The sequence below is a fragment of the Solanum verrucosum genome, unplaced genomic scaffold, assembly GCF_900185275.1.
Source record: "Solanum verrucosum unplaced genomic scaffold, falcon-dt-bn FXZP01000280.1, whole genome shotgun sequence".
In the NCBI taxonomy this organism is placed as follows: Eukaryota; Viridiplantae; Streptophyta; class Magnoliopsida; order Solanales; family Solanaceae; genus Solanum; species Solanum verrucosum.
In genome coordinates, this window is record NW_026019982.1 from 1,620,609 (window position 1) to 1,641,592 (window position 20,984).

Genomic DNA, 20,984 nt, shown 5'->3' on the forward strand with positions numbered 1-20,984 from the left:
TTTTTGAATATTATTTTAATATATTTACAACAATTCAGCCGGAGAAAAAAATCATATGAGCTCCGATCATCGGGGAAAATCAAGGTTTCCGGCGAACCCCTAAATCGTAGCTGATGCAAGGGGTAATATCGTTATCATCGGAGCATTTGAATCGGGTCATTCATGACCTTTTCAGTAGTTACTCGCCTCCTGTATGGGCAACACTAATTGCTGGAGTATTCATTGTCATCTCTCTCACACTCTCTATGTACCTCCTCTTTGAACATCTCTCTTCTTACAAAAACCCTGAGGTTTGTGTTTTCTCAGTTGAAGAATTCTATGTATATAAATTGTTGATTTTTTTGTCATTTGGGGTTTTTTTTGATTTGTTTTTTGCAGGAACAAATGTTTTTGATTGGTGTGATTTTGATGGTGCCTTGTTATGCAGTTGAATCAGTAAGTTCGTTTGGAAAAGAAATTTATTTGTTTAATTGTAATGGTTTGTATCAATGTGGGAGTAGCATATAGGCTATATCTTTCTGCAAGGACAAGAAAAGTGTGTTTTTTGGGCATAATTTTGAGATGATCACTAACAAAAAGTGTAGGAGGGTTTTTTTTATCCTTCCCTTTTGTGGTGAAGGTTCTGTGAGTTCTTCAGCTTCTCCACATTTTGATTTAACTAGTTTTGTAAAGCCCTTGGCGGGTAAGCATCTGAGAAATGGAGAACACATGGTAGGTTTTGATTGCTGATTGGGTAAAAAAGAAGGAACAAATGCTAAAAGGCTGGTCTGCTTTTGCTGGCTATTGAAGTGCAGAAATACAGTGACAAGCACATGTCTGGGCAGCACAGCACAAGTTGTGCTATCCCATGTTCCTTACTAGTGGGATGTACCTTTTATTATAGCTGCTCAGTGTAGTCTTTTTGTTGTTCATTGAAGGGAAGAAGGCTTCATCTTTCAATCTACTGGTTTTGTGGTGTTTTTGGTTAAGTTTTAACTTTGATTTATGAAGGATTTCTAAGCGTGTTTTTTCTTTTTATGTACATCCTATATGTTCTATTGTGCCCTTCTAGTTCTCTTTCACATTCAATAACACTTATATTTCTGAAGCTTAAAAGAGAAGGATATATATTCTTATGTTTTAACCCGTTCGACCGAGTAAGCACATTAAAGCACCAAAACAGAGAAGAAAGTAAGGGAAAAGGAGGAACAACCTTACTTCTCAAGATTATTGTTTCCTAAATATCGGAAGAGTCAAGTTTACTAGGGATAGAGGAGAAAAGGAATACATATGGTGCAAAGATATCCATATTTATTGGTCATAAATAGAAGTCGATAAGCTATAGACTGCCAAGAACTTATAAGTTGATCTAAAATGAGTTGTCTGGAGAACTGCTCGAGTTTTAGCAAAAGCGGCAATGTGGGGTCATATTGATTGGTTGAAGGACCTAAAAGAGAATGTAGTTTGGGGTGGGGTGATAACTGTTTGTGCCAGATTCAAGAGATTAGTGCACCCTCAACATTGAATACGTTCGTTTGGATAAACAAAAGAATATATTTGAGAATGCTGGTAGAAAGGAGAGAAGGACAACATTCTTGATTATATAAGTAGCTATGAGTTCTTTTACCTATCCCTTTATCTTTATACATAAGATAACAACATTCATTAGCAAAGATGTTTTGCTTTGGACTGTATTTGGTTAAATTGAATAAATGAGACATATATTTAATGTTAGAATGGGAATAAGATTTATAAGGTAGTGTCTATAAATAGAGCTCACTGTAACAATGTGTGTATTCAAGATTTTTCTCCATTGTTTCTAACATGGAGCTTTCATGAGAAATCTCTGTGATAAAGAAGCCTATCACTGCACCTTCATTTCGGTGACTTTCAAATCTGACCTGCACCACCTCCACCCACGATAGTAGTTTATGAGATTAACACCACAACAAGATCCAAAAGGTACCTGCGACCAAACCCTAAAAAATCAGTGATGCACCATCATACACCTGCCAGAGTTCTGACATACAGGTGGTGCGTTTGTCACACGTACCGGCGTGTGAGCTTTTTTCAGCCATTTTTTTTTGAGATTTTTTCCCCAGTCAGGTCATGCTGAAATTCCGACCTTACCTATATAATTTTTTATAGATTTCCGATCATTTCCATTTTTTTGGCAAGATCCAAACCTGTTTCATACCATAAGGTGATCGGCGCAATCGACACACTAGGCTATAGAGTATAGACACCATCAAGCCTAGTGTATCGATTGGGGCAATCACTTAATGGTCTAACCAGTCTTCTCGAGCATGGTTTGAGATGTTCAGCACAATAATTCAGGAGTTTGGCATGACTCATAGGGAAGTTGATCACTTTGTGTTTTATCTTCATTCTGCTCCAAGTCTATGTATTTATTTGATGGTTTATGTTGATCATATCGTTATTATCGACAGTTTTATCAAAGGCGCAAAGCGCAAATAAAGCGTGGGCTTTAATAAAAAAAGGTGCAAAGGGAGAAAAAATACAAATGTATATGTTTAGTCCAAGACTAATAACTATAAACAAGAATGACAAATATATGACCAAAGAAATTGAAAAAAATTATGATAAAGTGAAATATCAATCCAGTACAGTTTTAGTACTGACTTTTGAGGAATAGACAATGTTACCAATTTCAAAAAGAAGAAGTGAAATATCAATTGTTTAGTGTCACTTCTTCATAAGAGGCTCATTGGCAAGGAAAAGTTTGTCGTAGTTACTTGATGTTGACACTGAAGCGCACATAAAGCTAGGCGAAGCACTCAACATGTTTTGAGCCTCGCTTCAAGGCTTAAGCGCACTTAAAGCGTGCTTTTGATAACACTGATTATCGGTAATGATCACGATAATATCACTAAATTAAAGCAACATCTCTTTCGACATTTTCAGGCTAAAGACCTCGACAAACTAAAGTATCTTCTAGGTATTGAGATTGCTCAGTCCAAATTTGGTATTGTTATTTCATAATGCAAGAATGTCTTAGACATTTTTGAGGAGACATGAATGATGAGATGTAGACTCATTGATACTCTATGGATTTGAATGCTAAACTTCTTCTGAGAGAAGGAGAGTCATTTAGTGATCCTAGAAGACATAGGCAGCTGGGTGATAAGTTGAATTATCTTATAGTAACTAGACCTACCATTTCTTTTCCTATGAGTTTTGTAAGTTAGTTAATGGATTCTCCCTATCAAAGTCATTAGGATGTAGTTATCCGCATTCTACGATATATAAAGTCAGCTTTAGGTAAAGGAATTCTTTTCGAGGATCAAGGCCATGACATGATCGTTGGATATACAAACATTGACTAGACAGGATCACCTTTTGATAGACGTTTGACATCCGGATATTTTGTTTTAGTAGGAGGTAATTTGGTGTTCCGGAAGAGTAAGAAACAATGTGTGGGTTCTTGATCTAGTGCAAAAGCAAAATATCGAGCAATGTTTGTAGCAACTTGTGAGCTAGTTGCTTAGAGTACTAAAATTTGGTGGAATCAATCAAGAGGAGCTTGCATGCAATAACTAAGTGGCCATTCACATCGCATCAAATTCGGCATTTCGTGAGAGGACTTAGCACATTGAGATTGACTATCACTTGTCAGGGAAAGGATACTCTCGGAAGATATTGTCACAAAATTTGTGAAGCCAAGTGATCAACTTGTAGATATTTTTACGAAGTCCCTCACTAATCCTGGTATTAATTACATCTATAACAAGCTCGGTATATATGACTTGTATGCACCGGCTTGAAGGGAAGTGTTAGAATAGGAATAAGAATAAGATTGTATATAGTATCTTACGTGGAAACAATTGTAATGTAGTTTCTATAAATAAGATACACTATTTAATACTCCCTTCGGTTCAATTTGTTTGATCTATTTTGACTTGGCACGAAGTGTAAGAAAGTAAAGAAGACTTTTGAATCTTATGGTTTTAAATTAAAGATATGTCAAATATACCAAAATATCCTTTAATCTTGTAGTTTGAAACATGTCGTGTGGAAAGTTGAAATTAGAAAGTTGCTAAAAAAAGGAACGAGTCATTCTTATTGAGACTAAAAAGGAAAGTAGGTCAAATAAATTGAAACAGAGGGAGTTAACATTTTTCTCCATTATTTCTCACATTTTTAGAGTCGAGAGTTTATCGGAACAACCTCTCTACCCTGCAAAAGGCAGGGGTAAGGTTTACGTACATCTTACCCTTCCACATGTGGGATTTCACTAGGTATTTTGTTATTGTTGTTGTTCTATTTCTCACATTCACCATTGCATGCTTCTACAAATTCTATATGATATGAAATTGATACAAAATGTTTCTCTAAAAAAGTTAGGGTTCTGACATTGACAGAGTTAATGTTTAGTTGCCTAGAGGCATTTATTCTTATTGAAGATCAGCTCTAAGTATTTGGTCTATCTCAACTTGAAAGTTTATTCCCGTTCAAAAATATATTTTGTCAATTTTCTAATGCATCATTCCTTTCTCACAGTTTGTGTCATTGATACATCCAGCAATTAGTGTTGACATTGGGATATTGCGAGATTGCTATGAATCCTTTGCTATGTACTGCTTTGGGAGGTATCTTATTGCTTGCTTAGGTATGGTTATGTTTCTTATCTTATACTTCATCTTGCAAATTTTAATTTAGGGGTCGTTCGGTTCGTATACTAGTTATGTATTATAATGCATTTTTTTTAATGTTGTGAGTAATAATTTAGAAATTGTTAACTTGTGATAACAATCGATGGATTTGTGCACTCAAGGGTGTGACCCAGTGATCAATAAAGTGGGTTGGGAATCACGAGGTCTTAGGTTCAAATTCTAGCGGAGGCAAAAACTGGTACTTGTGTTGGTGGAAGGTAGTAAGTACTTCGTGGAATTAGTCAAGGTACCCACAAGATGGCGGGACACAACAGTTATAAGAGTAAAATAATAGAAGGATTTACTTGTAGAGAAAAGCAATATGTTTAATTGTCATCAAAAAGCAATATGTTTAATATTTATGCAATGATTATCCACTTTAAGGACATTTTTATAGTAGATACTCTTATTCACATATTACTGATACGTGCTTTCTTGTTCCACATATTTTCCCAAAATAATACAAAGACTGCCTTATATGTTACGTTGTAGCACACAAGGGTCTGGTCCAGTGGTAAATGAAGTGGGTGAAAACCTTGGAGACCGCACTACATGATTTCTTCCCAACTGCCTAAACCTTGGTGGCCAGAGTAATTCAATACTTGTGCTCAATGGTGGATCTAGGATTTTAAAGTAATGGGTGCTCGTTAATATTTAGCGGATATAGGCATTCGACAAGAAAACATAGATATATAAGTTAAAAGAACCATCAAAATTTCAAAATTATTAAATTCTAAACCAATATGTAATTTGGAAAGTGTTATGGGTTTCAGTGGTAAGATTTATGGTTGAATCCATTAAATTTAAATTTGGATCCGACTCCACTAATGCGTAGTCACTACAACTACCTAGTGTATAACTATTTGAAACTGATCTTAAAATATGTAACAAGTAAACTCCAATAAATACTGTTCCCTTTTAAAAAGAGATCACAGATTAACAATCATTCTCGATGTTCCAATTTGAAAAGGATGTATAATATCATTATTGCTTACACCATTTTTATTTTTTTTAACATATAAATTGTATATTTTGATTTATAAACACAAATTAACAAAATACAAATGGAAAAAAGGAAGTAAAAAGAAGAAAGAAAATAAAGGAAAGCAAGAAAAGAACTGTTAGAAGTGTGTATCGATCTTTCGCATTGTGAGACAACAAGGATTTGTCTCCCCGCCGTAGCAACCAATGCACCCAATGGCTCTTTTAGTTCCTGCGTGCTGGTTCTTTTTAATTTATCCAATTTAATCAATAGTTTATATAAATATATGAGTTCCGCATCGGAAGTAATGGGTGCTCGAGCACTCATAAGGGTCTATGTGGGTCCGTCCCTTCCTATGCTGATTCTAGGTGGCATAGTTGAGATAGCGCAAGCTGACCTAGACACCCCCATTATAAAAAAAGAAAGTTATGTGTGTATACATACTATACTGCCAACCAAACATTGCATTAATTATGTGGAGATCCTTTTTACTTATGCGGCCACAAAATATTGCATTAGTTATGTGGAGATTTATCTTTTCTTATGCAACCAACTAGAATGTATTCTCTCCATTCCAATTTGTGTGACATGCTTTGATTCAAGATGGAGTTTAAGAAAGAAATGAAGATTTTTGAAACTTGTGGTCTTAAACATGCCATAACATTTTTGTGGTTATAAGACTTTTGAAACTTGTGGTCTTAAACATATCACAACACTTGTGTGGTTATATCCTTATTACAAAGACATTTGTGTTGCGGTAGTGGTTCTCATTAAGGGTAAAATAAGAAGTTCAAAGTTAAATTGTTACCAAACATAGAAATGTGTTATTTCTTTTTGGAACAGACAAGTTAGGAAATAATGTTACATGAAATGAGACATAGTATTGTGTATGCAGAGTTTTATGCAGGGATTATCTTTACTATAACAACAAACTTGCTGCTTAATTCAGGACAGTAACTTATATGCTTTACTGCATATAGAAAGAAAATATGTGGTTTACTTGTTTTTGCAAGTTGAGGACTTTTGATTGTGTAAAGTGTTCTTCTGTTCTTCTTTGATAAGAGCTCTAAGAATCACTGGAGTCTAATTCCATCAATGAATCATTTTCTTTTTTTCTCTCTTACATATTTGACTCTTTGATATAAAGGGTTGGCATGCCTTCTTGGCTGCCTGAACTTTCTTAGTAGTCCCGATCATGAAAAATGCCGATGGAAGATTGCCAAGACTAAAACCGTGTTGAAAGTTTTTATTTACAAGTCATGTACATGTTGGATTACTTGAAAAATGGTTTTTGATCATTACTTACAAAATTATTGCTTTTTACTTTTTGTTTTTTGTATTTTTATTTTATTTTGTGACTTAGGTGGGGAGGAGAGGGCTATACTATTTATGGAGAGGGAAGGACGTGCAGCTTCAAAGATGCCACTACTAGAGCATGACTCTGAGAAGGGAGTTGTCAAACATCTTTTTCCTATGAATTATTTTTTAAAGCCATGGAAACTTGGTCAGTGGGTCTACCAAGTTATCAAATTTGGAATTGTCCAATATGTGAGTATGCTATTTGACTTAGATCTTATATTCCTTTGGACATAAAAGCTGAGCTCATTTTTTTCCTTGTGATTAACATGATGCAAAATATTCTTTGTAGATGATCATAAAAGCATTTACTGCTATTTTAGCAGTGATTCTTGAAGCTTTTGGTGTCTATTGTGAAGGAGACTTTAAGTTGAATTGTGGGTAAGAAAGACCTCTTAGTATTCTTGAACAGAAAATTTAACACTCCCTTTGTGCTACAATCATTGCCTTTTCAGGGGAAGAAAAATAAAATAAAGAAGAAAGACCTCTTATTATTTTATGGATAGTGACTGCACATGCCTCAAAAGTTGCAAGTTTATCTATTTACAGCTCTCTCCTTTGTATATCATTTCTCTAAAGTAGGAAAATATCTTCCTTTATTAGCATGAAATTTCATGGAATAAAAATTTCAGAGCATTCATATGGCAGATACTCCTACAAACTATTGTAATCTGGTAGAACTTTCAGTACTGTGCTTGGCTTACTGGGCTGATCCATTTGTTATTAATATTATCTCTTGCTTTAATTCTGCTTTTTTGTAGGTATCCCTATGTAGCTGTGGTTTTAAATTTCAGTCAATCATGGGCACTGTATTGCTTAGTACAATTTTATGCCATTACAAAGGATGAATTATCTCACATCAAGCCGCTGTACAAGTTTTTAACGTTCAAGTCAATTGTATTCTTAACTTGGTGGCAAGGTGTGGCCATAGCTCTTCTCTCTACCCTCGGTTTGTTTCGAAGTCCAATAGCTGGAGCTTTGCAATTTGAATCCAGCATCCAAGATTTCATCATATGCATCGAGGTAATTGTTCTGGAATTGGGCATGCATTTATTACTTGTAGTGTATTCTTACAAGAATATTTGCTTTATGATTTCTAAAATTCTATTCGGGTGCAGTGTTATGATTTTTAAGTTTTTATCAGTTGTCTAAGGATGTTTGATATTTTTTCAACAATTTGACTTTCACAGCTCTGTTTATTTATCCAGTACAGATGGGTGTTGCTTCTGTAGTTCATCTTTATGTCTTCCCAGCAAAGCCATACGAGCTGATGGGAGAGCGCTATACTGGGGCTGTTGCTGTTCTAGGGGATTATGTGTCTGCAGACTTGCCAGTAGACCCCGAGGAAGTTAGAGACAGTGAGCGTCCGACCAAATTACGTCTTCCTCAACCTGACGTTGATACTAAAGGTGGAATGACAATTAGAGAAAGTGTTAAGGACGTCTTTATCGGAGGTCGAGAATATGTAAGTCTCTTTCTCTTTGCTAAAAGGTTTGAGCTATCTTATATATTGTGCATCTCCATACAGCTGTATCAAAACCTCACAACAACTGAAGTCTCATCCGGATGCTTATACTCCTAGTGTCATGAGAGAGAGTTAACAATAAAAGAGATGACGAATAAATAGTTGGGGAGTGAAATAGTTTTTCTGGGGAGAACATTCCAAGGAATTTATCCTATTATGTTTTCTGCACCTTCTCTTTTCTGTTCTTTAATACCAGGTAATATACCGCGCTATTGGTTAATCAACTGATGTCGTTCTTGCTATTACCCAGAAATATATTGAAAGTAAAGAGTTTGTTTTCCATTTTCAGAATAGCTCCTTAACTTTCTAAGATATCCTCACGTCCAAAATCAAGTTTCCTGCTTTGATTAATGACAAGTGCAGGAGCAGGGCCCTAATGATTGTACCTGTGATTGAACTCTTAAGTTCCTATTTATTTTCAGTATTCATGAACTCTGTCATGCACAGCGGTCAAAGATAGGAATATCTGATCCAAAATAAGAACATGGGACAAGGGGTGAATAAAAGGGACATTGAACCTACAGTGTTGTGTTCAGCTCCAACTATGTGAATTAATATCTCTTGCCAATGCTAAGTTTTTTGAATTGATCTGAATTCTGGTTAATTTTGCGGTGGTATTGGACAACTGAAATGTGGGGAGACTGTTGATTTTCCTAGTTTATCTGACAGTTCCCCCACTTCCATCATTTGTTCTTGGTATGAGATTGGAAGATGTGTTTTGCTTAGTGGTCTGAGTTATCTTGTTATGCTTTTCCTTGGCTTGTGCGAGAAGTTGCAGGATCTATGCTTGACACAATGATAGACTGATAAAAAGGATACCTGGTCTCAAGGATGTCCCAATGGACCATATCTTGTCTCACAGTCACCATGGTTGGCCAATTTTAGGTTTATTTTTCTACCATAAGTGAAAACAAAATCCTATGTGGTTTGCGAGCTATTGCATAGGAGCGGGGGTTTTACCATGTGCGCACCCAAAGGGTAGCGGCTGCGGGTTTTCCTTGTCATAAAAAAAAAAAAAAAGAATTCTCGATAGTGATTATTTGTTTTTTCCAGTGCATCTGAAAATGACCCAATTACTGTGATGTCTAAAGTGATTGCTATTACTTTCTCCTTAAGTAACTAGCTCACTGACTAGCTTTGTTGGTGATGTTGACAACCTGTTAGCTTAATTTATGAAGCTAAGAATAGTCTTGGAGCACTCTTAGATAGAAGCGTGTGAACTATATTAATAGTAATAATCATTTTTGGCTGTTCCAATTTATTTGCCTATTTAAGAATCTTTAATCATCAATTTTCACTAAAAAGAGAAAGAAGGAATCTTTAAGTTATCAATTAGCCAAATGGAATAGAAGCAAAGATCTATTAGTGGAACAAAGCTCTAAGAAAAAATAGGATGATTTTTGGCATAGGCACTAGAAAATCGGACACTTGAATTCAGAGGAACTGGAGTGCCACAAGGGTCTTCAAGGTTGGATCTTTGATATTCCTCTAAATTGAACTCCTTGAAGTAAAGGGAAATATATATAATTAAGCACGAGGAAAGCTTGTGAAAGGTATTAGGTGATGACAATATTCATTAAACTTTTCCTCCATACCTATGGGTAGGCATAGTTTGGGTAACAGCGAAATCCTTTTTTTTTGGTTCCGTATTCTGGATTTTGGTGCAGTGTTATGATTTAATTTTGGGAAATTTACAGCCAAATACCATTCAACCATCTAGTTTACAATTATATACCTAGTTTATAGGTAGTGTATACTTTATACTAAATATATATATGATGTACATATACAATACATACCTATATACAGCATATACAGCTGAAGTGTACATGTAGTGTATATGTTGGTAAACTAGTTGGCGGAAAAAAATTAACGCCAAATACCATTCGACCATCTAGTATACAAAATATATACAGAGTGTATAGGTAGTGTATACTTTATACCAAATATACATATAATATATGTCTATACACAACATGTACAACCAAATTGTATACTTCGGTCATGTTGGTAAACTAGTTGTCCTAAGGTTACATTTACGCATGTTAAATTTAACCTTCCTTTTGGAATTTTTGGAAAACTTGATGCTGTAACTGTGGAAATTTTCTGGTTTGGAACTTGTTTACTTGCAGTACTTCTTGGTACTGTCATTAGTAAAACCATCTTACCTTATCCCCACAAAAAGAAGGAATAGTGTTTAAGCTTCCAGTTTAACTTTGATAACAAAAAGGAAATTTATCATTCTTCTCTACTCACTTCTATTACCGCTTATTGCTCTTTGCTCAAAACACTATAGCCGAAGCTGGGCAGCGACTGAAGTAGAGATGAATTATTAAGGCAATTCGACGTGAATACTTTATTTAGAGGTGTTCCTTATTTGTAAGAAGAAGCAGCAAACTTATAGGCTCAAATCGAAATCGTACTAACCAAACCGATTAATCTGAAATCAAACTCTAAAGAACCGAACCAAATCAAGCTTATTTGGTTTGTAATTTTTAAATCCGAAAAGCAAAAATTCATATGGATGTTTTCATAATTCAAACTGCATTGCCGGGCACCTACCCCTATCCATACTTGTTTACCTTGGTCGTGGATGGGGTAGTCAATAGTATAGATGATGAGGTTCCATGGTGCAATCTATTTAAAAATCATAGTGTTAATTGTTGAAACTCGTGAAAAGGTAGGCTAGAAGTTGGAATAATGGAGCAGAATTATAGGAACTAGATGGTAATGTGTTTTAGGAGTAGTAGAAGTAAGAAAAAATATATGCATTATAGATTTAGTCCCTTAAAAAGAATGAAGAGTGAGATTAGACGAGATTATGACACCTAATGTAGCCAATTCAAACATTTAAGCTTAGTCTTTCAAAGAGAATTGTTAGATGACAATGTAATACGTAGGATGATTGAAATGGAGGAGTGCTACAGGAACATTACGCAATAAGAAGATGCATAATTAAGTGAAATGCATGTTATATAAAACAATTGTGAGACTAATAAAGCTGTATGACAGGGAATGCACTTAGGTCTTGAAAGGCCATATCATAAGATGTATATTATAAATATATAAGCATTTTTATTACCTGATAAAAATATTACAAAATTTAAGATAGATGTGCGGTCATAAGGATTTGGTGAAATTAAAACTGATCATATCTAACAGAGGATTCAAGCAGCACAGATAGAGGATAGGATGACAGGTCAACCTGAGCCGGTTTTGACACCATGTACTATGCAAACCTCCAAATGTAGCGGTTCATAGGTGCTTTAGAGGAAGATAGTAAAGAGGGTAAGATATCGATCTAAAATTATATTGGACAGTAGTAGTTTCAAAAGACATACAATCTCATGGAATAAAAAAATAAAGGTTCGATGTTTGTCAAGAGTACTTTATGTTGACTCTAGACTTGTATATCAGTGTGTTGAGATGTGTGAGATCCAGATATCCTCTATTTTTGGATATCTTAGATTTTGCGTTAACCAATAAAGTATCTACTGTTGGAAGGAAATAGGCTTTGATAGAGTGGAATGGATAGAAAGGACCCTATAGACAAACTTTAACTAATATAGTTGACTGCTGTATATGGTGTTGATTACCTACTATCTTGGGAAAACTAAAACATGTATCTGCAACAATTGACACTTTTATTTATTACTTCTCCCTGTTATTGTTGATCCGTTTGTTAACAAATACTTTCTACAGATAGTGAATGATTTGAAATTCACGGTAACCCAAGCAGTGGAGCCTGTAGAAAAAGGAATTAAAAAATTGCATAAGATCTCTCAGAACATAAAGAAGCATGAGAAAGAGAAGCGAACAAAGGATGACAGTTGCATTGCAACATCATCTCCAGCACGGAGGGTCATACGTGGGATAGATGATCCGCTTTTACATGGAAGCATTAGTGACAGTGGAGCTTCAAGGAAAAAGAAGCATCGTCGGAAATCTGGATATACCAGTGCAGAAAGTGGTGGAGAAAGTAGCAGTGATCAGAGCTATGGTGGTATCCAAGTTCGTGGCCGTAGATGGCTTACTAAGGATTAGTCAGGAAAGAGAAGGGCATAAAGTAATTGCTTTGAGTACCTTTTATACAGTATGCACACCTCTGCCTGAAAATCTGGAGTTGTTTAAACTCTCTACCAACATCATTCTTCTGCTCCAAGGAAGTTGAAGTATTTGCTTCAGCAAAGTCCATCTGGGGAATTTTTCTCTCTGCAGAGTTCAAAGTGCTACATTATGAAAGAACTTACATATTCATTCTCTCTTGTCATTGTTGTTGCAACTTGCACATAATGTTCTTCAATGGTGTATAGATAGATGTATACTCATCGGTGTTGTATCAGGATCAGTCTGCTTCATATAGAAGGTTTTGCATTCAGATTTTGAATCTTAGGAAGAAGTATGTCCCTCCTTACTGAAATTAACTCGATGGCAGTTATTTATCTCATCAAATGGTGTTTTCTCCTGTGCTTTTTTTTGGTTAACAGTGACACATTGCCATTATAACAACAAAGGATTTATACACCTACCTTAAAATCATCTAGTGATATAACCACCTTTTATGAAGGGGGCACTATAGACATCTAGACCTCTTTTCTTTAATTGTATATGTCAAGTTTGGTTTAATGCGTAAGCAGTTCCTACACCGTTGGTAGAAAAAAAAAAGGTCATTTATTAAGAAGTAAAATATTTCTCTCATTCAAGATGTTTTAGATAGAAAGTAATAATAAAAGATAGAAAATATTTTTAATTTATAGAATTCAATTTTCCTTATAAATTATAGAGTGACCAATGTGTTTAACCCAGCTGTAAAATCCCTCTTAGTTAGGTAATTTTATTTTTTCGGAAAAAAGGTCAAAATGTTTAAGATCACTATTGAATTTTATTTATTTTTTATTGAAAATTCACATGACATTTTATTACTGGTCCAATTTTAAACTATAACCTCAATTAAATAAATTTACTCACCCGACTTTTTTGACTTACCAACTCAAGTTAATTATATTCTTCAAATTTACTTTCATGAAATAAATTGACCTCCATAAAATTATCTTTTTAATTAATTTTAGCATAATTGACCTCGTAGATTGATTTTTAGCACCAAAATTCGAGAAAATGCAAATAGACTTACATCAGACAATCTTTTTACAAAATAATCGTGAAATACCGACCTTCATTCATCGATTGTAATTTTCTTTTTAATAATTTAATTTACTGATCAAATTAAAATTGGGTGAATTTTAAGTAAATTATTTTTTAAAATTCAAATGTTTGCCTCAGTCAAATGGTAAAGCTACCTCATGAAGCATATCTGAAATGACAAAATGCATGAGACAGAGGGGGGGAATGAAGATCAAATCACAACGGATATGGAAGAAAAGGGAGTTTCAAGTATCTAGGGTTTATAATCCAATAAAAATGGGGAGATTGGCGATGATGTTGCTCATAGTGTTAGAGTGGGGTGGGTGGAATGGAGGCCCGTCTAGAGTACTGTGTGATAAAAATGTGTCACAAGTTAAGTTCTATAGAGTGGTGGTGGTTACTGGTTAGACCTATGTAGTTGTATGAGGTAGAGTGAAGGCTCATCAAGAACGCACATGTTCAGAAAATGAAGGTAGGGAAGATGAGGATACTCAAATGGATGTGCACTAGGAAAGACAGGAAAAGGAATGAAGTTATATAGGACAAGATGGGAGTGACCTCTATATTGGATAAAATGAGGTAAGCGAGATTGAGGTGGTTTGGACATGTGAAGAGGAGGTGCGTGAGGCACTAAGGAGGCGAAAACGTTTGGCTATAGCCCAGAGAAGAACCGGGAAGATGTGATTAGACAAGACATGACACATCGTACAGATGGCATGATGCTAGATTGAAAGGTATGGAGGTCGAGGATTAGAGTAGAAGGGTAGTAGGTAGACGAGTGTTGCTTTTACATGGGAGAGTCAGGGAGCTAGTCTCCTCTTCTCCTTTGTTAGCAGTCTTACCTAGTATTCACATAGTATCTTATCCTTCCATTTTAGTACTATTTCTTACCTAATTTTCTTTGTTTATCTTGCTATTTTGCTGTCATTATTTTTCTTTGAGCTCTACTTTAACTACACTTCTTTTTGAGGTTTTATTGAAAACAACCTCTCTAGCCATCAAAGGTAGTAAGGTGTGGGTAAATTTCACCCTTCCCAGACTCCACTTGCGGGATTACACTGGATATGCTGTTGTTGTTGTTTGAGGTGAAGAATGTTGACTCTCTCTAAAATGTGTACTTGCAAGCAAGAGAGCTACTTATTTTAGTAAAAGTCTATTTCAGTATTCTATATGCTTATAGTTTTAAGTTTTACAATTAACAAAATTACTGTAGCTCTGGTAGATTCTTGGTGTGTTGTTGTTTGATTGAATTGAACCATATTGTCTTCTTTTCTAAGAAAAACATATATGATAGGGAGTGGGGTTAGGAAGTACATTGCAATTTGCATGGGGAGTAAAAGACTGGACCCTTTTTTCCTGTTGTAAAAGACTGGCTTTCGATCTATTGGGGTGCTGGACCAGACATCACAGTTATCAATAAATAAAAGTTTGGCGTCAGTGTACCTCATTTTCATAGTCTGTTCACATTTCTTTATGATGGAACTAGAATGTTTGTTCCACTTTAAGGCGAAAATGTAGTCGATTATGGACAAAGGAGTCTTCGTAGATGCTTGTAACTGCCGGGATCAAGGTCAAGCCAGAGGCACTCATATGAATTCAGATAAATGAACAATGTGGTTTCTGAATAGTTGAGGTAAATACCTTGAATTCCCTTTTCATTTAAATACACATTTCTCAATTTGATTTTTGTTTTTGTTGGTAGCTCTATATGGTAGGATCAAGGTCATGCCGAGAGTTTAGTCATTTAATATGAGTAGTTTTAGGTTTCTTGTTATGCTTATGTTGTATTATTGGCTTGCAATGGTTGCTGCTATTTTATGATTGAGTATATAAACCCTTGTGATATAATGTTTAAGACATATTTTTTGGCTTATTTACTACGAGCGAGAGTTGGTTGTAGCCGATGATCGAGTGTAATTTACTGACAGCAAAGCACACAATGGAGTAAACCTAGAGGCAAGATATTTTTGCCGAAAAAAGCCTTTTATTCTCTATAAAAGCTTCGTACAGCTCTATAACTTTATGAAGCAAAATTCATAATGCTTCTGTGCTGAATAGGCAAATCTGTAACTTGTGCTAAAAGAGGGCTTGATTTCCGATCTTAGACTAGAAAATCAATCCCAAAGAAGGTATACAAGCAATGTTGTTATTCATTCTCTTTCATTTTATATAGTTAAAAGCTTCGTATGACTCTGTAACTTTAAGAAGCAAAATTCATACTGTTTCTATGCTGAATAGGTAAATCTGTAACTTGTGCTAAAAGAGGGCTTGTCTTAGACTAGAAAATCGATTCCGAAGAAGGTATACAAAAAATGTTATGCTATTCATTCTCTTTCATTTTAGATAGTCAAAAGCTTCGTATGACTCTGTAACTTTAAGAAGCAAAATTCGTATTGTTTCTATGCTGAATAGGCAAATCTGTAACGTGTGCTAAAAGAGGGCTTGATTTCCGATCTTAGACTAGAAAACCGATCCTGAAGTACTTAGGTTTGGAAAATCTAGGGTTTTGCTTTGTGTTTCAAATGTTGAATCTGGAAATGAGAATCTTTCTTTGATTCAACTTGTATTGGATCTTTCTTTTGCCAATGTATCTATTTTTTTTATTTTTTTTGCCAATGTATCTTGTGATCCTTTTTTTCAGGGTATAAAATACCCAAATATTCTGGTTTTAGATACTTAAATTCTTCTTGCTCCCTCTGTCGGTTAAATTTTGGTTTGGATCTACTGTAAGCTCCATGCTATATATGAGATTTTGGTTTGTGCTTGTATACTATTTTGAATGTTGGATCTTTCTAGGCATAACTTATCAGTATGTCTAAATCTGAGCAAGTAGCGAAGAAAACTGTTCAGAAATTGGTATACATTTCATGCACTTATTGCATTTGTGTGCAGGTTAACTCTTGTTAGGGGCCATCCAGAATAAAAAATCTGGATTTCTACGTTGTTTACATATTTTTGGATACCAAAATGAAAATGTAGTTATGCAACTTTATAGTGTGAGCTACACTACATTGCTACTTAATGGTCCATGAGTTCTGTTGATATTTTTTATGTTTAGATACTAGAGACATGTTAAGGTTTTCAAGAGGAAGAGTTGCTTGTCAAGCTGGTCTATATATGTATAATAATAATAGATTTCTTTCTATTTTATTTTATTATATAGGAGGAAGGGTATGTTGTTGTTGTATATAAGAAAAATGGAAATATTTCCTTTCTTTTCACCGACTCCTTTGTCAATACTACTAATGACCTGTATGTTTGCCTACTTTACTTATTAAAGATAATGAGGATGGGTTGTTCAAAGAAAAAGAGAAGGCCCTACTTAGTTTCGCAAACCTTTGTCATTGTTTGGTTTAAGATTTGTTTGTTTGTCTTTTAGGTAAATGTCTTGGATGTGGTGCAGATACATTTGTTTTTCCATTGAAACTTTTTTAAGCGGCATCCTTCTGTTGGTTTAAATATTATTATTAGGATTATTTATATATATAGCGTATTTGTCACTTTTATTTATTAATTATGATGATGATATGATAAGAGCTTAGATAGAGAAATGAGGATTTGTATAGCTTTAAGTATTTTAGGTGTATAATCTAAGGAAATGGGGGTCGACAAGGATGTCACATGTCATATTAGAACGTGGGTGGATGAAATTGAGGCTCGTATCTGGTGTCTTATGTGATAAGGGACCCGAGACTTTAAGTAAGTTTGATAGAGTGGTGGTTAGACCAACTATGTTGTATAGGGTTGAGTGTTCGCCAATATATCTCAAAGTTCAGAAGATGAACTAGCAGAAATGAGGATGCTTAGATGGATCTATAGCCATAATAGTGGAGATAAGATCGGGAATAAAGGTATACAACGCAAGGTGGGGGTGACATCCTTGGCGGACAAGATGTGTGAAGCTAGACTGAGATGACTGAGGTATGTGAAAAAGAGGAGCACCGTTACCCCAATGAGGAGATGCTAGAGGTTGGCAATGATAGGTCTAAGGGGAGGTAGAGGTAGACGGAGGAAGAATTGAGGAGAAGTGATTAGGCAAGACATGCCACATCTTCAACTCACCGAGGACATGACCCTAATAGGAGAGTATGGAGGTTGAGGATTAATGTAACAATTAGTAGGTAGTTGAGTGACTTCTCTCTTCCTAGTGGTAGAGCAGGGTTCTAGGCTGGAGCACCTATCCACTTACAAATATCATTATTATGCTAACATTATCTTTTTCTTTATTTCTATTACTATTGTTGTCACTTTTGCTTTAACTATCTTTTATTTTGTTCAAACCTCTTGTGGAGAATGAATTCTCTTGAGTCAAGGATCTATAGGAAACAAGCTCTCTATCCCACAAAGGTAGGGGTAAGGTCTACATATACCCTACCCTCCCAAACCTACTTGTGGGATTGGGTGTGTTCTTGTTGTTGTAGGATTTATATAGCTAACCTCAACTTGTTTGGGGTTGAGGTGTAGTTGTTGTATCCTTTTGACGTTTTGTGTAAGAGATAGTTGAATTTACACTTGTTTGTTATATCAGTGGGAACTCTTAGAAAATTACTAAATTTAAGATTACATTTTATTGTCTTAGAAAATTTTCAGTTCAAACTTTATAACTAATTACTTCAAAAAATTTCCCAATATGTTTGATCTCATGTTTTATCATCATGAACTACAACAACAACAACATACCCAGTGAAGTCCTACTAGGTGGGGTCTGGGGAGGGTAGAGTGTACACAAACCTTATCATCGTGAACAGTTATCTCTAATGGAAGTTTGATATGCTGAGATTGATGCACTCTAGGATTTCCTAAATGGCTAAATCTGATTAACTTGAGGGATGAAAGGTCTTGTTCCCTTCCTCTTGGTTTGTAGGAATAGCGTATGCCAGTCCCTCTCTATAGATTAATCCTCAATCTGGAAAAACCTGTTCTTTCCAAATATCCCAATTTAAGGCTATAAAAGATTTTCTTCAGCTCAAAGTTTTCAATTTCTCGCACCTAAAATGTGTTATAATGTTTTACAGAAATGAATATGTATGCAAAACAAAGAAGTTGTGTTTTGAATGAAGACCGCTTGAGCAGACTACCAGATGACATCCTCATCCATATTCTCTCCTTATTGCCATTAAAGGATGCTGTCAAAGGAATCTGTAACGCAAGTAGAAGATTTCATAAGTTCTGGCCATTCATCCACACACTTAATTTTGATCAATGCATGTTTCCAGAACATGACTGTGACTATTATTTGGAAGCTGGTCGTCCTGACTACGACGAAAGGTTTGTGCACTCCGTTCGTCACGTGCTTCTTCGTAGTAAAAGTCCAACTATTCATAAGTTCTGCCTTAAGTTTCATTTTAGATTGTCTTATTCATTTTGGCAAAGAACATCCAACAGCACAGGCATATGGCAGTACTATGATTTTTTGAGGAGTGAGAAAAGGATGGCTAATGAAATTGGTACCTGGATCCAGTTCGCATTAAACAAGAATTTGGAGGTCCTTGACTTGTCTTTCTCTGAGCATGGTACAGTTGGGCCACAGGCTCTTTATGATCTGCCTAATTGTGTTCTAAGCAGTCCTCATTTGGTTGAACTCCGGTTGACACACTGTACAATAAATGCTAAAAAGAAAAGTAAGCTGAAGTCTCTAAAAACATTATATCTTAATAATGTTGTGCTAATGGATCAATCGATGGATTATATTCTATCTGGTTGCCCGATGCTTGAGGAATTGACATTGCAGCTTTGCTATGGCCATATAAGAGTGGTTCTACTCAATTCAAATTTAAAGACATTGAAGCTTGACATTGGATGGTTTCGACAAAGGATACATGTCTCCTGTCCAACTCTCCTATCATTAGATATGTCTGGAGCTGTGGAGGTGCTGGATATTGCAAATGTAGCATCTATTGCTGAAGTGTCTGTCAATCGCAATCTGATATTTGATTTCGATGTGTACAAGGATTACCAAGGGATCAAAACATTCCTCCAAACATTTACCAGGGCCAAAACTCTCAATCTATGTTCCTGGTTTGCTCTGGTACGCACTTTTTCTCTTTCTTCGCAACTTCTCCAGGTATAGTTATGATTGCTTACTTTAACCTCCAGGGTGATATACTAACTATAAACTGGATTAGAGGGGCTATGGCGTTGGGTTTTGTCTTTAACGTCTCAGGCTCAGGCATCTGTCAATATTCGTGTACATTGTGCAATCTGCTTTTAAAGGCTTTTGTTACTTACCGTGTGGTAGTCAGCACAAGTCTTACATTGTTCATTAAGCTCAATACAAAAATCTCTATTTGTTTAGTTTCTTTGACTTTTATGTTTAATTTTTGTCTGCCTAGGTATTTTCTGTGTGGCAGTTGAAAAATCTACCATCTCCGACCTTCAGCTGCAAATCCCTTCATCTTCAATTGGATTTTATGATATGGAATCTACCAGGAATACTGAATTTGCTGAAGCACTGTCCTTGCTTGGAGAATCTTATCATCAAAATTACTTCTTCTTACAATGAATTTACATCCCAAGTATGACAAAATTTAATTGTTTTATTGCTCTTGTTATTAACACTGTGTTATTTGCAATGTTTGTTTGGACAGTACACTATTCAGTGTCTGTTATACTTGGGTTGGTACAACTCTTTATGGAAGATTTGCTCTTGTGCTTATTTCAGAAACAATTATCGTGGTATCACCTATATAAGTTTGACGCGGATGAATACTGGAACATGGTAGATGCTCCTGTCCAGTGCTTGATTCATCACCTCAAGACGGTGGAGGTAGCTGGTCTCGTAAAGAAGAAATTTGTGATTCAATTTTTGGAATATTTGCTCAGGCATTCCATGGTGTTAAAGAAAATGAAGATATTTGCAAAGAAAAAAACCTCTAAATTTTTTGAATATGAAGAGAGGCTATTGAATGCTCCAAAAGCCTCTGCCTCTGCTGCAGTGCTCTTCTACTGAGGTGAACCCTTAGTAGATACTTTTAGTTCGAACAGTTTGTTTCTGGGAACTCTTTTGCCATAAACAGTTAGCTGTTATAGGTCTGTGCACAATGAATTGCCCTGTGGACACAGTTTCCTCCATTTTCTGTAATAACTGTTGAAGTGCTATCTTGTTGGATGTTATAAAGTTTTTTTTTTCTTTATATGTGTGAAATTGCATTTACATGAGAGCCTGGAAGAGGAGAAAGGCAGATTGATGGGCCTTCTATTAGTTGTTCTGCTTTCTACTCCTTAAAACAGCATGCAAAATTGTCCTCAGGACTATTTTTTAGCTGTTAGGCTTTTCATAAGGTTTTACTATCATTGGTACTTTTGAGTACTAGCAGAAATTTTTCTC

At 35.4% G+C, this 20,984-nt stretch overlaps 2 protein-coding genes across 4 annotated transcripts; both read left to right on the forward strand.

The window, feature by feature from the left end:
* Window positions 1-12,897, forward strand: LOC125817414 (protein LAZ1). Of its 3 annotated transcripts, none has more exons than XM_049496946.1 (8): window positions 3-290; window positions 379-435; window positions 4,501-4,609; window positions 6,998-7,182; window positions 7,283-7,371; window positions 7,752-8,013; window positions 8,204-8,455; window positions 12,222-12,519. In XM_049496946.1, exons 1-8 carry the CDS (start codon window positions 114-116, stop codon window positions 12,222-12,224), a joined length of 1,134 nt encoding a protein of 377 aa, XP_049352903.1. In that variant the 5' UTR covers window positions 3-113; the 3' UTR covers window positions 12,225-12,519. The 3 variants fall into 3 exon arrangements, with proteins under 3 accessions (XP_049352904.1, XP_049352903.1, XP_049352902.1); XM_049496945.1 differs by having other exon boundaries at window positions 4-290; window positions 12,218-12,897; XM_049496947.1 differs by lacking the exon at window positions 12,222-12,519 and having other exon boundaries at window positions 1-290; window positions 8,199-8,280.
* Window positions 12,898-18,404: 5,507 nt separating this feature from the next.
* On the forward strand, window positions 18,405-20,769 carry LOC125817329 (F-box/FBD/LRR-repeat protein At5g56420-like). Its single transcript, XM_049496855.1, has 3 exons — window positions 18,405-19,685; window positions 19,990-20,172; window positions 20,319-20,769. The coding sequence occupies exons 1-3, from the start codon at window positions 18,675-18,677 to the stop codon at window positions 20,604-20,606; spliced, it is 1,482 nt and encodes a 493-aa protein (XP_049352812.1). The 5' UTR covers window positions 18,405-18,674; the 3' UTR covers window positions 20,607-20,769.
* The last annotated feature ends 215 nt before the right edge of the window (window positions 20,770-20,984 follow it).